The following is a 16,654-nucleotide window of genomic DNA, read 5'->3' as shown; positions in this document are numbered from 1 at the left end:
ACCGACCTCCTGATGAGACTAACCGGACTACCGGTATCAAAAAGTGAAAAGATTAAATTAGAGACTACTCCCTTAAATAACTTAAACTGTATGCTTACATGGTTGTAGGCTCCGACCAGCTCAGCGTCTTCATCGGATTCGGCAACGGCAGCAATATCTTCTTTCCGCTTTAATACCTTCTTAGGGTTTGGACACGATCTATGGTCATGTCCCGTTTTCCAACACCTGAAGCACGAGCTGTCCGGTCGCAGTGGAAATGGACAGTTGGGTTTAATATGGCCAAACTGCGAGCAGCTGTAACACAACTTTTGCTCAGTCATCGGCTTCACCACTGCCGGAGTCGTCTTTTGATTTACGACTGCGGCACCACCAACGGCAAAGTACTTATTTTGGTACCTGTTGATTATAGCTTTTAGTTCATCGACGCTTCTAGTCGATAACAACAGGTGCGAATTCGGACGGTATTGCCGATTCCGTCTATAACGAAATCCACCACCTCTTGCTCGGCAATGTCTGACATGGAGGGACTCTTCTTTCCTCTTCCATCCCCGCTGTGACTACCTTTTATATATTTCTTGTTTTGTTACTGAACAATTAAATTCGTTGATTAAAGCCCTCTTAAGGGAACTATAATTTAGGGCTATTGTCGTTGATAGGAATACCCTTTCCGTTCCATTAAGGGATCGTCGGAGAGCGAGAAGCTTAAAATTTTCGTCTGCTTGCGTTGACTCTATTATCTCCTCAAAATCCATTATAAAGCGTTGGACAGGGTAACCTACATCGTCACCACTGAACTTCGGCAACGCGTGTTCGATATCTCCAAAATCAAGCTAGCGTTTGGCACTTTGTTGTAGAGCGGCTGTCCAGTTCCTCAATCTTCTGCACCAGTTGGAGTATCTCGAGCCTTTTTTAAGGCGAGCACCTCCTCGTCGAACTTGTTTGCGGCAGTGGCAAATAGAGGGTCGGTAGCGACATAGATGGTGGCAGCAGCGGCATTGGTGGAGGCGGCAGTGGCATTGGTGGTGGTGGTAGCGGAATTCGTGGAAGCAACAGCAGTGTAGGTCGGGACATTAACGGCGGTTGTATTTACAGTCGGCATATTGGCAGTGTTCGAACCAACGTGTGGACCGGCATTGATATCAGCACCCACTACTAACAGCATTCTTGTTGGCGGCGGCAGCAATATCGGCAGCAAGATCATCAATATCGGCAATTTCCGTAATATAGCCCACCACGTTTCTTACCAAGTTACGGAGTTGGCCCGTTGTGGCAAATCGTGGGAAATCCACGTGCGCATCAGTCAAGACATTTATTAATTCTTGCCTTGGATTAGCTATTTTAATCAAAATCTTTGATACTTCGTTTATATAAGGGTAGACCCAACACCTGAAGCATTTTATCTCGAGTATTACGATAATAACGAAGGATATATACACGACAGTCTTCGTTCTGGCTGTACCGGAAATTAACTTGCCGGCCATCATTCTTTATTTCACAGAGTTACATACTACATATATTACACACTTATACTACGTTTACAATAGAAGTAAATGCATGCGGGTTTTATATGTATGGGCTAGATATTCTTCGATCCGGAAGGCATGAAAATGTTTACAAAATCTTGTCCTTAAAGAATTGGGTACACAAGTATTTTCCGGAGCGCGGTTAAGTGATCTTAGTCAAAAGGCGGTTATTGTTGCGGTATATTGGTATGTTTTTGGTAATATTTTCGTTACATAGGTACTTTGGGTTGGCAAAGATAAAATCAACACAACGAAAGTCTGGCGTTTTATCGACAATTTTTCATATATTGACGAAAAAATCTTTTCTTAGAATTTTGATAAATTAGANTCTTAGTCAAAAGGCGGTTATTGTTGCGGTATATTGGTATGTTTTTGGTAATATTTTCGTTACATAGGTACTTTGGGTTGGCAAAGATAAAATCAACACAACGAAAGTCTGGCGTTTTATCGACAATTTTTCATATATTGACGAAAAAATCTTTTCTTAGAATTTAGATAAATTAGAATATCGAGCCCTAACCGCCAAAATAACGTAATCGACATTTTTTTTCAAAATTTTATTTTTGATGCAGAAATGCATCTTGATGCTATAGGAATATTTCTGCATCAAAAAGAAAATTTTGAAAAAAAAAGTCGCTTACGTTATTTTGGCGGTTGGGGCTCGATATGTGTGTTTGAAACGATAANGCATCAAAAAGAAAATTTTGAAAAAAAATGTCGCTTACGTTATTTTGGCGGTTGGGGCTCGATATGTGTGTTTGAAACGATAACTTCTATATTCGAAAGTCCAATATTCAAATATTTTTTAAAGAAAATTAGTCTCGAAAATCAGAATGAAAATTTTCTTACTTTAGTATGTATATGAGTATTTCGTTGTTCTTTAATAGANAAATCAGAATGAAAATTTTCTTACTTTAGTATGTATATGAGTATTTCGTTCGTACACATATAAATATTTTATCTTAATTATTGGAATTTATTATTATTTATTTATTGGAAAATAGCCCGGGGGCGAAGAAGCGGGAAAAGTATGACGGCGGAATTCTACAAAGAAATGCTAATAAAAGCCCAAGAAGGCAAACTCGTGGAGCTTGCCGAACCCTTATATGATTTAATGCAAAATTTGAAAAATGTCAATGAAAGCAAAGCAAGCGAAGTTGTGCCAGGTGAAGCCCAGTTACTAGAGCTATTAAGATTATTACAACAGATATCAGATAACAGATATAAATCGGGATCTCTTAAACGAAATCTTTGCGGATTTGCGAAAAAGATTATACAGCGTTTTAGCATTTCGTTATGTGTTGGAGTAACATCGTGTTTCGTAGGAATAGTGTTGTTCTTATTACGTGATTAATTTAAAAGGGAAAGTCATGGTACAATAATCACAGGTCTTGTCTTCTCAATCTTTTATTCAACAATATTTTCGGTAGTTGTTCAATAATTTCTTGTTTTGATCGAAAGTTACACACGAGAACTGAATGTGCATACTTGTTTTTAATCGTAGTATTTCGTCATAATCAGTGCGAATTACTCTTTTAAGAAATGTTAAATGTTACCAAAGAAGCAAAAATGCTAAGAAATCTGTTTCTTTAATATTTTGCTTTGATATATTGGTACGAAAATGCATCTGACAGCAATAAACGCTTTTCCGCAAAGAGCTGATGATAATTTGTAATGCTATTCTGAATGACGCCTAAATACATCATATATTTTTAACGACCATAAAAGCACCTTCCGTAAGTGATCAACCCAAATCCGTCCATCTCGTGAATCATCTTAAAGTACATCATATGTATATTAAAAAAAAAGAAGTTTAAAATCATTCAAAGGACCATTTTCTTCCTTCGATAAAAGTGAATTTGGAAAATATTTCGAAATTCCTTCAACGCGTAGCAAAACGTTTTCTTCACTTCAAACCGACGGCGTCTCCATTTCATTTTGCATAGAAAAGCAAATAAAAATACATATTACCATAACCTTTCTGGTTTATTTTCTTGCAAAATAAAACTGGAGAAATATACAAAAGATTTCACGACAAAAACAGTTATCGGCGAATTCGTCAAAATTTAAAGAATACTGTAAATTTCAACTTGAGATACTACAACAAAAGCAACAAATTTTCTCGCAAAGAAAGGTGGCTCGGCTGGAAATGAAGAAATACATTTGTCAACAAAAAGCCTGCAACCACATTGCGAAACAACTGGTACCGAACAGAGAAGATAATACGTTAATAGGTTCAACCGATATCGCTGCGAACTCGCCAATACGCGGATATCGGCGTACACCTAACCGTCTACTTCTAACAGCTTTAAAACAACGCAGAGCAGACATCCTTATGGTGAACGAATTCCGAACAATAAAACTTTGTACCAAGTGTTACAACATAAACCTGACGTCCAAATCGCCCCACAGGTACCAATTTTGCCCAAAATGCGGTACCTGTTGGAATCGAGACGTCAATGCTGAGAAAAATCAACGCGAAAAACACCTACATTTTTCAAAATAAGATATCATTATTTCATATATGGCGAAAAATATGTACATTTGACTGGCAACAGTTTAACTTTAATGCGTATATTACACTGAAATGCGTAAAAATAGTAAGGGTCACTGATTGAATTTGAATCAAAACTGCCTTGAAGAAAATACCTGGGGATAATTGTATCATGCCAGTGCCCTTCTTTTTATGAAATTTCAAACTCTAGAAATAATCTTAAATAAAATTTTCATTTATTTAATTAGTTATTAATGTTCTGTTGTTAAAGTGTTTGTATAAAATATCTTAGTTCGTTTAAACGTTTTTTGTTTTACATGAAATAAAAGAGGAAGAGCCTTAAGAATTAAAAAATTAAATACAAATTTATTCACATACATATGTACATACATACATTTGTAGGTAATGAAAAAATGCTTTGTTTATATTTTGTCACTAATTAAGTTATCTGGCATGAAAATAATGTTTTCATAAACAAAAATTTTGTTTAAACTAACAAATTTATCCTTTATTGCTTGAATGAATTAAACAGAAAGTAAATAGGAATATAAATAAAAAGCAGGTCATGATTAGAATTTATTTTTAATTACTATGTAGGCCTTTTAGTGGAGTTCCTTTAAAGCTGATTCTTTAATAAATAGGAAAAGCTCCTCTAGAAGGCATTCAGGAAAGCAGTTTTCAGCCCTTCTTTGGTAAGATATTAAATCGATGAATACATTAAATAATACATACAAATTTATTTTAATTCTAAAAAATCTAATGGTAGTTGAAGATTGCAAATAGAATTCAAGAGGGGGTTATAAAAAGAATTTAAAGCTGTATTTGCTGTGTTGTGCGAATGGTTTTTGCAAAGTTATGCAAAAAAGGTTTTTCTTCACATTTTCGCGAATATCTTTGCTGCTATTTGTCGCACGCAAGAGAACAACATACCATTCTGTTTGTAACGAAATTCCCCGTTTTTTTTTATACAAACAATTTTTTCGTTAAATAAATAGATAAAAAACTATTAAGCAGCAAAGTGGAAAATTCCTTTTTTGTTGTATGTACTTTTTTAAAGTACACTAAATTACCCTTAATCTGATGTATAAATATCGATGATCCAATAAGCTAGCCTCAGGCAATCCGAGCCTGTAGATGTTTTTGCTCAATCACCATGATTCCAGAAGTTCTCAATGTCTCATTTAAGAAAAGAGAGAAATTGTCTTCTGCAAAATTTATATAGTAGCAAATTAATAATTGTCGGTATGTACATATACATGATATTAAAAAAAGTAAAAAATTTATAGGCTGCGTATCAAAACTTTTTGAATCAAATTTTTCTTGTTTGAATTTTATGTTTCTTTGTTATACACCATAAAACAATTAATTTACAAAGTATTTTCTTCGGAAAATAAGTAAACAATTGAAGGCACGGATATAATAACCAACGATATGTATAAATATATTGCACGCATTTCATCGGTTATTGAATCCGCAAGCTCAATATTCATGGCGTAAAGTGAAGTAAGTTTATTTAAACAGAAAAAGGTTGAAATCACATTAGATAGTTTTTGCAAATACTTGCGATGCATATAGTTTAAGATTGTCGGAGAAAATCTCGAAAAATGAGATAATATTAGGCGCGCATGTGTAATTCAGCTTTACCTTTTATTGCACATATTGTGAAATAAAAGAACAGTAAAATAATAAATAACATCGTTGCACACACTATATATTACACTGTTTTGTACTCTGTCTTCATCCGCTGCAAGAATGCACATAAAAAGGTTACCGTTACCACGTGTATTGAAATGTGGATTTGAATTTCTGAAATAAACAAAATACTTTTCACGCATTATGTGGCAAATCAATTTACAACTAAATTAAATTATAAGATTAAATTAAATTATATAAATTTTGTAGAAGACAATTTCTGTATTATTTCGTTTTGTCATAGACTTCCTTCTTTCACTTTAACGAAGTAAATAAATTCAATAAGAATACTACAAATATGAAGCTAGGAATTTGATTTGGTGATTAATATATTTTAAAGTGTAAATTCATTCCATTTTTCGAATAGCATGTTTTCAGTCTTTTTGTATTAATTTGAAGGAATGGTCAATTATTTGTAGGGCTACTACGTGTACTGTTTATATAATGATACGGCTTCCATAGCGTATGTCGACATGCGGATCAGGTTAACATATTATGTATGCACGTAACACCTGTCTATATCTCATATATACCAAAACCTTTCTGGTTTATTTTCTCGCAAAATAAAGCTAAATAAATATACGAAAAATTTCACCACAAAATCAGAATTGTCTGCAAATTCATCGAATTTTCGTGAGTATTGCAAATTTCAGATTGAAATACTGGAACAAAAACAAAAAAATACGACCCAAATCAGCGATATAAGAAATTTGTATTACACTTCATTTATTTTTTATAATTAACAAAACAATTAGATCAATTTATGTATGTGTTTTTATGCTAATTCTTAACTGTATTTTTAAAGTTCCACGCTTATATTTGACATTCTTCTCATTTCATGTCGCTTTTATTGATCCTGCAACGATACGTGTTAAATCGTACTTTCCAACTTGCCTGGTTCACTGCCTAACATAACTAATAATCGCATTGATTACATATTTGTGTGTATGTATGTATATGTATGCTTTCCTCAATCTCCGTTTTTTCTACGGTTACTATCTAAATGTAAATGATAACTCAAAATAGTTTTGGAAATAACTGATATTGATGCTGACAGTAATATCTCCAGGGACGTTATGGTAAGTTTTTATTATATATATTTTGAACTTAAAATTTTATTGTCAATTTCAGGGTAGCTCATTTAATAACAATATGTCACTCGGGAATTTGAAGCAAAACCCAAATTCTTCTGCTACTTCAAGTAGCTCATATGCGATGCGATATCCTCAAAACTCCAAGCTTGAATCTCTTTATCCATATTATATGGTAGAGAAGAAGCATTATCTGTCGACAGATTATAAAAACGAACAGGACAATAATGAATTGGACGACATTCACGGGCATCATAGCAAGTCAAGCTCAAAAAGTAGCCTTAGTGTAAAGCCTATTGATCTGCATTCCTCGAATGTACCAACAACAAAAGTGCATCAGTTTTTGGTTAGGACTTTCAGCAGCCCAACAAAATGCAACCACTGTACTTCACTGATGGTTGGCCTCACTAGGCAGGGCGTTGTATGTGAATTCTGTGGCTTCGCTTGCCACACAATTTGCTGCCAGAAAGTTCCTACAATATGTCCTGTCCCAATTGATCAAACGAAACGTCCTTTAGGCATCGACCCGACCCGAGGAATCGGCACAGCATATGAAGGATATGTAAAAGTGCCAAAGATGGGCACGATCAAAAGGGGGTGGGTACGTCAATTTGTGGTCGTGTGCGACTTCAAGTTGTTTTTATATGATATATCGGCGGAAAGAAGTGCTTTACCTAGCGTGAACGTCTCACAAGTTTTGGACATGAGAGATCCTGAGTTTGCGGTCGCCAGTGTTCGAGAGAGCGACGTCATACATGCTACGAAAAAAGATGTGCCATGTATATTTAGGGTAAGTTATTTATGTTGTTCTATTCTGTTCAGTAATTCTTACAAACAGTAGCGTTGTATTGTAAATTAAAAAACCGTTTAAACAAGCACATCGCAAACAAGAGTTAGTGAGGTCATTAGCACTTTAAGTTGCCATTTTTTAACACAAATTTCGATTAAAATTTTAGTTGCTTTTTTACTTTATTTTTTATTTTTACTTACGTGGTCAAAGTAGGTCAAATTATTTTTCATAAATTTCAGCTTTTATCATATTTGTGGCAATTTTCTAAGAGAAGTACAACATTTTGATGGGTACAATAAAAAATTTTAAAGCCTTTCCCTTTAATTAAATAATATTTTGTTAGCTTTTTCGGTCCTTTATCAATATGGATTCAAGTTTTTGTTACCTTTGGCACCAGGAGGTCAATATTTAAACATTCTTTTTATCAAATTCCAAAGGTTCCATTCCGCCTATTTATTTTGTTGTGGGAACTAAAAAATACAAAGTGTTCGCATTTTTTACACTTTAAATATATCTGAAAAGCTACTGCTAATGTCAGAATGATTTTAAGGGCAAATTCACGCTTTGTTGGATGCAATGATAAATAATTATCTATGTACATAAGAGGACGTTTAAATAGCAAAGCATCCTGGGTATTAGCAATGTAGTAAACGCATTAAATTGACGACTTCCTAATGCTTACTTAAACAAGCTTCCGTTTGTGTACCTAGATTAAGACATCTTTAATTGAAGGAGGGCCAACTTGTAATACGCTAATGTTGGCGGATAATGAAACCGAGAAGAGGAAATGGGTAGTTGCTTTGGGCGAATTGCATCGCATTCTAAAACGTAACAATCTCCCCAATACAGCTATTTTTAAAGTGCAAGAAGTACTTGATAGTTCTCTTACTATTGTGAGAAGCGCTCTAAGCTCTGTAATCGTTTATCCTGATCAGTTTTTATTGGGTACAGAGGATGGCTTATATTGTGTTAATCTGGAACAATATGGTAATTAACTGATGGTGCTGATATGATAAACTTGCATATGATTAATCATCCAAATCTTTCTTTTATTTAGAAATAATTCGTATTGGTGAGAGTAAGAAGATTATTCAAATGTGGTATGTTGAGGAAGAGCACATTCTAGTCATTTTGTGCGGCAAGCAAAGACATATACGTTTACTTCCAATAAGAGCATTAGAAGTTAGCGACGTGGAATGGATAAAAGTTGCTGACTCCAAAAATTGTATCGCAGCATGTACCGGCGTGATTCGTCGTTCTCCGACTAATGTATATGCGTTCGTGGTAGCACTAAAACGTCCAACTAATCAAACACAAGTAGTGGTCTATGAAATAAATCGTAATCATTTGCGGCATCAAAAAATGTGCGAATTCACCGTCGCGTATCCGGTGCAGAGTCTTCAAATTTTGTCAGATATTCGGCTTGTTATTGGACATCAAAGTGGATTTACTGCCTATTATTTGCAGGGCGAAGCGACGACTACTTGTAAGATAATCTTATACCTTTTATGTGCTCATATTTTGTTATTACTTACCATATTTAATTAACAGCTTTAATACATCCGGAAAATCAACTGTGTGCCTTTTTAAATTATTCGGGCGTTGATGCTGTTCGTGTTATTGAAATACAATGTCCCGGAGGAATTTTCGGGGAATATTTACTGGTGTTTCAAACCTTAGCTATTTATGTGGATCTACAAGGCAGGAAATCGCGCGATCGAGAAATAACATATCCAGCTAACCCAACTCACATAAGTAATATTCAACATAAATTGTCTCTAAAGTTTATATAAGTACTCAGAAGATAATTTGCGTAGGTCTTCTTAAGTAAAGCCATTCTAAGAGGCCTACCCAAGAAGGGCTGAAAAAAGTGCTTCGTTGCATGCCTTCTAGAAGGGCTAGCCCATTTACAATTTGCGCGAATGCATAAATTTATATTATTTAGCATTACAAATGAATTTCAATAAACATTTTAAGTTGCAATAACACATATTTGATATAAACCTTAAGGAAATACTTCAAAGATGTATGATTTTTATAAACTTAAGAAGCAACTTAAAAAGAACTCTTGCAAAAGGCCTTCTGAAGTACGTTCTATAAAAGCCGTTCTGGAAGGCCTTCCATGGGTAGCGAAAGAAGAAGCCCTTCAATTTGTGCCACTTCATACAAAATAGAAAGAAGAAAGAAATGTAGAGTGGAAGACCTCTTGACTCTCAGGAAGGCCTTTCGGAAGGGCTTTTAACTCCTGAAATTATCTACTGGGTATTTGTAAAAAAATACTCGTACATGGCATCATAGTACATCTAGTCACCTGAAATGCAAAACGCCGTAACCAATTATTTTTTTTTACGTAAAACGCCGTGAGGACTTGTAAGTAATTCGGTAAAATACATCATGATCAAAAAGTGAATTTTGGAATTTTTGTTAGTCTTTTGCGTATCAGGTGACGATATTTTTATGTATGCTTAAAAATTAATAATTAAACTTCACTTAATAATGTTAATGAACCTCAATAAGAATATAATAACCTTTATTTAATTTTCAGCATATTTGGATGGGCATTTGCTGGTTTTTTCGGAAACACACGTGGATATTTTCAATACACAAACTGCAGAGTGGGTTCAGTCCATTGGACTAAAGCGGGCACAACCATTAGGACCACAAGCAAATTTTGTTTTAACGTATGTTAACGACGCTCCGATAATTGTGTATTTAGCTAATATACATACAAGTAATTATAAAATACTACTTATTAAATATTTCGCGACTTAAAGTAAAAATTATAAATTCAATTTGCAGAAGAATTAATTCATATGTGTTCTGCCGAGAAATCTGGATCTAAAAATCCACAGCGCCGATTTTCCATTCGTGAAGTAAATAAATCATTTAAAAGGTAAGCCAAACATTTAAATTAAATTAGAACTTATTCCCCTTGTTCTGCTTCTTTCTTAAAGAAGTAGAGCCTTTTAAGCAATCATCAAATTCTTATAAACAACCACAGAGTAAAAGCTCTCTCTGCCAATTACTGCTTTAAAGTTTCCTGTTTCTTTCATGGCCCATTCAACATTGTTGTTCGCGCGTTGGCAAACCATCATAATTAAATTAAAGGCTTATAATATGATTGAGCGCTAAATATTTATTATTTATTTATATTTTAATATGTACATACATATTGTATGTATATGAAAGTAAACGCCAATGAAATACAAGCTTATAGTTAAGTGCTATGAAGTTTGAAGATAATATAATTTTGAAGTACCAGCACACAAGGCTTGAGTGTACATAAGCTAAGGGAATATTTAAAAAGAGAAATAAGTTATCTCAATATAAATTTCCGCGCCAGCCACAAAAACGTAGTTGCCAACATAGCGACTCAGCTTTCAGTTGTCAATTGGCATTTGTAATACCATTTCAGCCAGTGGCAACGCAACTGAGATTCGCTGGCCATCCGTAATTGACCCATTAAACTCTCGTCAGTGGTTAACTACGCACTGTAAATTCGGCCCTTATATAGTCTCAATGCGACCTATTTTGCAATTTTAGCACCAGCGATAGAAGATCGAAAATGATATCAGCGCCAACGAATTTCAATCACATTTCGCATATGGGACCAGGTGATGGTATACAAAATCAGCGACTTTTGGATTTACCCACGACCATAGAAACGGCTGATCAAATAAGTAATCAATCGTTCATCATACGTCAATCTTCTCTTACCCCACATTCTGCAGCACGACAAGCGATAAATTCTCAAAATGGTTAAAGATTTGCATTGAGTTGAATACGATTTTAATGGATAATAATTTGCAGGAAACCCGCAGAAAACTCATTCTATTGATCAACAGTCGGAGCAGCTTCATGCACAGGCCCGTTCTCCAAGCCCTGTTTCCAATTTGAGTTCGCCAAAGGATCCATCGGACGTTCAGTCCTATTTGCCGTTTTAAGATTTTGCAATGTATTATTTTTATATTTATTTATTTTTTGTTTCACTTTTTTAAATAAATATACTCAAATATATTTATAGGTGTATTTATGTTGGAAAAAGATGCTTCGTAACTTGGCGAAGGTTTGCCAACTTGCATACACACGGCTTATTTACCACCAACTTGTAGCGGTTGGCCGACCGGTTGGCCTACAAATCAATGCATGTGTAGGGCCTTTGATAGCCATTGCCTAGCGTTAGTACGCTATGTTGCACAAAACCACCTCCAGAGGTCGTCTTCGGCGTTTTAAAATAGAAGATGCGCTGTGATTGGCCATTGCCTAGCGGTAGTACGCTATGTTGCACAGAACCACCTCCAGAGGTCGTCTTCGGCGTTTTAAAATAGAAGATGCGCTGTGATTGGCCATTGCCTAGCGTTAGTACGCTATGTTGCACAAAACCATTCCAGAGGTCGTCTTCGGCGTTGTAAAATAGAAAATGCAGTCATTGGGCTAGGCTTCTAAATCGCAATAATATTATCGATGTTTCGAAAAATTACATCGATGGTAGTTCGATATATCGCATTAAAACATCGATGTTTTTAGGAAAGTTTGCTAATTGTGGAATTTGTTATATATAAAATTTGGTGAGTGATTTATATTATTAGTAGTAGTATTAAGCTAAAAGTTATATTTAATTTTTATGTAAAAGTGAATGTTGTGTTTCGTGTTTGTTACACATACATACATGTTCGTAATTTATTGCGAATGTTTTTTGAGTGAGTTTAAAGTAGGGTGTGTTGTAATTACTGTGAAATAATTTACCACTCATAATTCAAGTGTTGGCTACGAAAAATAAGAAGTAGAAATTTATGTACATACGTAATTGCCAGCCTGTCCCCTTTTAGGGTTGGTTTCTCCAACTCAACTTTGCTTAAGTCCAAAAAATTCGCTAAACAAAGTTAAGTTGAGTTGGAGAAACTAGCCATTAATCTCAAAACTCCCGTCGTTGCTAATAAATTAACCTAACAATTTGTATTCTTGGTTTTCTGCATAGTTTACAGTGAAGCAGTGGACGAAAAAAATAGTGAAGAAGCGGAAATTGAAACTCTTTCAGCCCCGAATGGTTTGATGTGAAATACATGGGAGTAGATATTTGTTGATTTCAAAAAACAAAAACAGGTATTATATTTTCGGTATAGAACAATCCTAAGGGGTGAGAGCATTGAAATTCCGACTTTTTCACCACCCTAATGCAGATACACCAGCAGTACATACAGTTTAGCGGACTAATAAATTAACTTAAAAATTTTTATTCTAAATTCCTTGCAGATTTAACACACGAGAAAACAGCGAGACTGTGAAGCAGCAGAAATTGTAAGCCTTTCAGCCGCGAATTTAAAATTTAAGGATTTGACTATTTCTCAAGTGCTAGGTAAGAAAAATTACATTCTCGCCACCGTATTATTATGTGTATAAATTCTTCGCGATCATTTTCAAGTTTTTTTTCTCTTTTTGCTTTGAATAAAACTGTATTAAAAATACTAATACTAATAAAAATGCTAATAGAATATGTGGTACCGCCCACTTGTTTCGTATATTTGTAACTCTAAAACTACTTCACCTCATAATTGAAGTGTTTTGTAAGAAAATAAAATGGTAAAACTCGTCTGTTTTTAATTAAATTTTATTATATAGGGCTTTATCTATATTATTATTATTATTATTGAGCAGTATTGGGCTTGTCCCACTCGTGACAAAATAAAGCTAAAAGTTATATTTAAATACAGAAGTGGAAATTTATGTAGTGTACTGCCAGCCTGTCACCTTTTAATCTAATAAATTAAATTTAAATTTTTTATTTATGGCTCTCTGCAGATTTTACTCGCGTGAAAACAGCGAGACTGTGAACCAGCAGAAATTTAGACGTTACAAACTTGCAACAAACTTAATTTTTCGTCAAGAGTCGCAAAAGGCCAATTGGCGAAAGCAGCAAAGAAGGTGATTGTAATAAAACAACCTGTTCCGTGGTGAAAAAAAGCTTTGCGACCATCATGTAAAAATTCCGATGTATATTACCAAATGCAAAAGGATGTGGAGGAAATGTCTTGTCTATACGTCGAAGTATCGAGACATGTTCACACTCATGAAAAGTTGGGAACAACGAAACTTTGAACCCATAAATTTTCTGGAATGTTATTACCACTTGATGCTAAAGAAAGAAAGCGAACTATATAATCGACGGAGAATATAATAAGCTGCGAAAAAACTCTAGTTGTACGATAGGTCGTATCGGTCGATTTTATTTGTGGAAAACGCGAATAAATATTTGACTATGATCCATAACAATATTTGGATGCACGGTTATACTCGGCTCAGAAAATATTTCAAATTTGAGGAAGATAAAAAAAGGTATATACTGCATTGAGCTACCTTTTCGATAAAAATTCAAAAAATATTCCAGATGAAGCGTTACTTGAACGTATGCGTTCCGATTTAAAATGGAACGGAAATTAACTACACGAAATTGAGAAGGTCAAACTATTTTGGTCTTCTATCGAATTATTTTATAGCCTGCAACGGTACAGTGAAATTAAGGTAATAAAAAATGTTTCACTAATACCACAACTAAAACACGGTTTACATCACGTCAGATACGACCGACTTGCTTTCTATTGTGTCGATTAAAATTTTTCAAAGGATAATTTTCTTCCTTCGATAAAAGTGAATTTGGAAAATATTTCAAAATTTACTAAAACGTTTTCTTCACTTCAAACCGATGGCGTCTCCATTTTATTTTGCATGGAAAAGCAAATAACACTACAAAACGAAACTAAGCTAGTAAAAAAGAGAAAACTAAAAGATAAAGAAACGGATTTTGAAGGTGATTTAATAAAAATACGTGCAACAAAGTACAAAAACAAAATTGGCCTAGATCGTGGGTGTCGGCTCATTTTAGCTGGAATCCAGAACAAGGTTCCTGTCAAAATAAAAAATACATATTACCAACACCTTGCTGGTTTATTTCCTCGCAAAATAAAGCTAAATAAATATAAGAAAGATTTCACCACAAAATCAGAATTGTCTGCAAATTTATCGAACTTTCGTCAATATGGCAAGTTTCAGCTTGAAATACTGGAACAAAAACAAAAAATCTTCTCGCAAAGAAAGGTGGCTCGGCTGAAGTAGTACATTTGCCGTCAATAAGCCTGCAACCACATTGCGAAACGACTGGTACCGAACGGAGAAGATAGTACGTTAATATGTATAGGTTCAACCGATATCGCTGCGAACTCGCCAATATGCGGATCTCGGCGTACACCTAACCGTCTACTTCTAACAGCTTCAAAACAACGCAAAGCAGACATCCTTATGGTGAACGAATTCCGAACAGCAAAACTTTGTGCCAAGTGTTACTACATAAACCTGACGTCCAAATCGCCCCACAGGTACAAATTTTGCCCAAATTGCGGTACCTGTTGGAATCGAGACGTCAATGCTGGGAAAAACATTCTCTACCTGGGAGAATGTATAATCAATCATCGCGAAAAACACCAAAATTTTTCCAAATAAGATGGCATTATTTCTTGTAACNATGTATAATCAATCATCGCGAAAAACACCAAAATTTTTCCAAATAAGATGACATTATTTCTTGTATGACGGCAACTATGAACATTTGACTGGCAACAGTTTAACTTTTATTATGTAAATAACCATAAGGAAAATAAAAATAAAAGACATAAACATTACATCAGCGTCATTGCCATCCATCTTGTTTGAAGGTTTTGACACAAATAAATTAAAAATTTTGCAGCGAGGTGTCGCGCCGCTGCAGTTTCAGTGCGGTATACCAAAAACTGTCGCGTAGTGCCGCTGCAGTGTCGGGTGGCTTAGTGCGGTGGCTGTGTGACAGCATACTTTTTAATTTGTAAAATGGTGTCAAAAAAGAAGGCTCGAGCTTTTCAGGCTGAATTTGTATTTTCTATCAAAATAAACGATATTTCTACTCTGAAGAATTCTGCGAAATGAGAAAATAGGTTATTTCCCGTACACAACGCGGGTACCCAAAACAGCCCAGAAATCATTCCCGTACTCAACAAAATGGGTAATAGAGAGCGAAAATTGGAACGTGCTGAATCGCAAGTGTCTTCTTCTTCTAGCCCGGGCTTATTCTCCGGGTAAAAACGGATAAAGTGTTAAAGTGCTTATCAGCTGTTTTGTGTTAACATGTTGCCTGCATTTACTTGGTGCTTTTAAGGAATAGTGAATGGCCTGTTGATGTATTTCCAATTTTTACAAACTTAAAATCAAATTTGTGAAATAATTCAATTTCTAGGTTTTTGCATTGAAGTGACAAAAACAAAAAAAAACGTGAATCAGCTGTTTCTCAATTTCTGGGCACGAAATGTAGTTTTTTGAGTTCCCGTACTTCTGGATTATGTTCCATTTTTGAGAGAACCTAATACCTGTCAAGCAACAAAAATGANTCGGTTTGGATATGTTACAGAATTTTCTTGATAGGCTAGTCCGATCTAATTATCTTTAGTGCAAATAAAACAAGTTTATTCCACTATTACAGCCCAACGTTTCGCTAAACTTATTAGCATCATCAGGGGCGCGTTTGTTTATTTTTGTAGTATTAACACTTAAACATTTCTAAATCTTAATTACTAAATATCCAATACCACCTTTTGTTAAAGGAAGATACCGATGACATTGCCGCGGCTTATATTTTATGTTTACAAAATTAATTTAAAAAGTTTTCAGTCTTGACTAAACTACCACACAAGATGGTATTGGATATTTAGTAATTAAGATTTAGAAATGTTTAAGTGTTAATACTACAAAAATAAACAAACGCGCCCCTGATGATGCTAATAAGTTTAGCGAAACGTTGGGCTGTAATAGTGGAATAAACTTGTTTTATTTGCACTAAAGATAATTAGATCGGACTAGCCTATCAAGAAAATTCTGTAACATATCCAAACCGATCGGAAGCAACAAAAACTAACAAAAATGATAGTTGAAAGCATGCGAGAGCTCGCAAACCACTTGGTATGCGAGAAAAAGTATGCTTCGTAATTTTTTCGTCGTCAAGCAAGCGAGATTTGCCCTCACGCGAAGACGGCTTGTTATTGTA

General features: G+C 34.8%; 1 protein-coding gene across 2 annotated transcripts in view; it reads left to right on the top strand.

Moving 5' to 3' along the window:
- Window positions 1-15,053, top strand: part of gek (serine/threonine-protein kinase gek) — a 31,705-nt gene extending 16,652 nt beyond the window's left edge. For both annotated transcript variants that reach the window (XM_017617010.1, XM_017617011.1), the window contains exons 9-18: window positions 6,736-6,788; window positions 6,841-7,590; window positions 8,301-8,577; window positions 8,648-9,076; window positions 9,142-9,345; window positions 10,136-10,321; window positions 10,390-10,483; window positions 11,134-11,348; window positions 11,401-12,158; window positions 12,844-15,053. In XM_017617010.1, coding sequence (XP_017472499.1) covers window positions 6,736-6,788; window positions 6,841-7,590; window positions 8,301-8,577; window positions 8,648-9,076; window positions 9,142-9,345; window positions 10,136-10,321; window positions 10,390-10,483; window positions 11,134-11,348; window positions 11,401-11,534 — 2,342 coding nt within the window. In that variant the 3' untranslated portion in view covers window positions 11,535-12,158; window positions 12,844-15,053. The remainder of the gene's footprint in view (window positions 1-6,735; window positions 6,789-6,840; window positions 7,591-8,300; window positions 8,578-8,647; window positions 9,077-9,141; window positions 9,346-10,135; window positions 10,322-10,389; window positions 10,484-11,133; window positions 11,349-11,400; window positions 12,159-12,843) is intronic.
- The last annotated feature ends 1,601 nt before the right edge of the window (window positions 15,054-16,654 follow it).

This window comes from Rhagoletis zephyria, unplaced genomic scaffold, assembly GCF_001687245.7.
Source record: "Rhagoletis zephyria isolate East Lansing unplaced genomic scaffold, Rhagoletis_zephyria_1.1 Rzeph_scaffold_01317, whole genome shotgun sequence".
NCBI lineage: Eukaryota > Metazoa > Arthropoda > Insecta > Diptera > Tephritidae > Rhagoletis > Rhagoletis zephyria.
The sequence above is the reverse complement of the archived record's forward strand: the minus strand, read 5'-3'. Positions and strand labels throughout refer to the sequence as shown.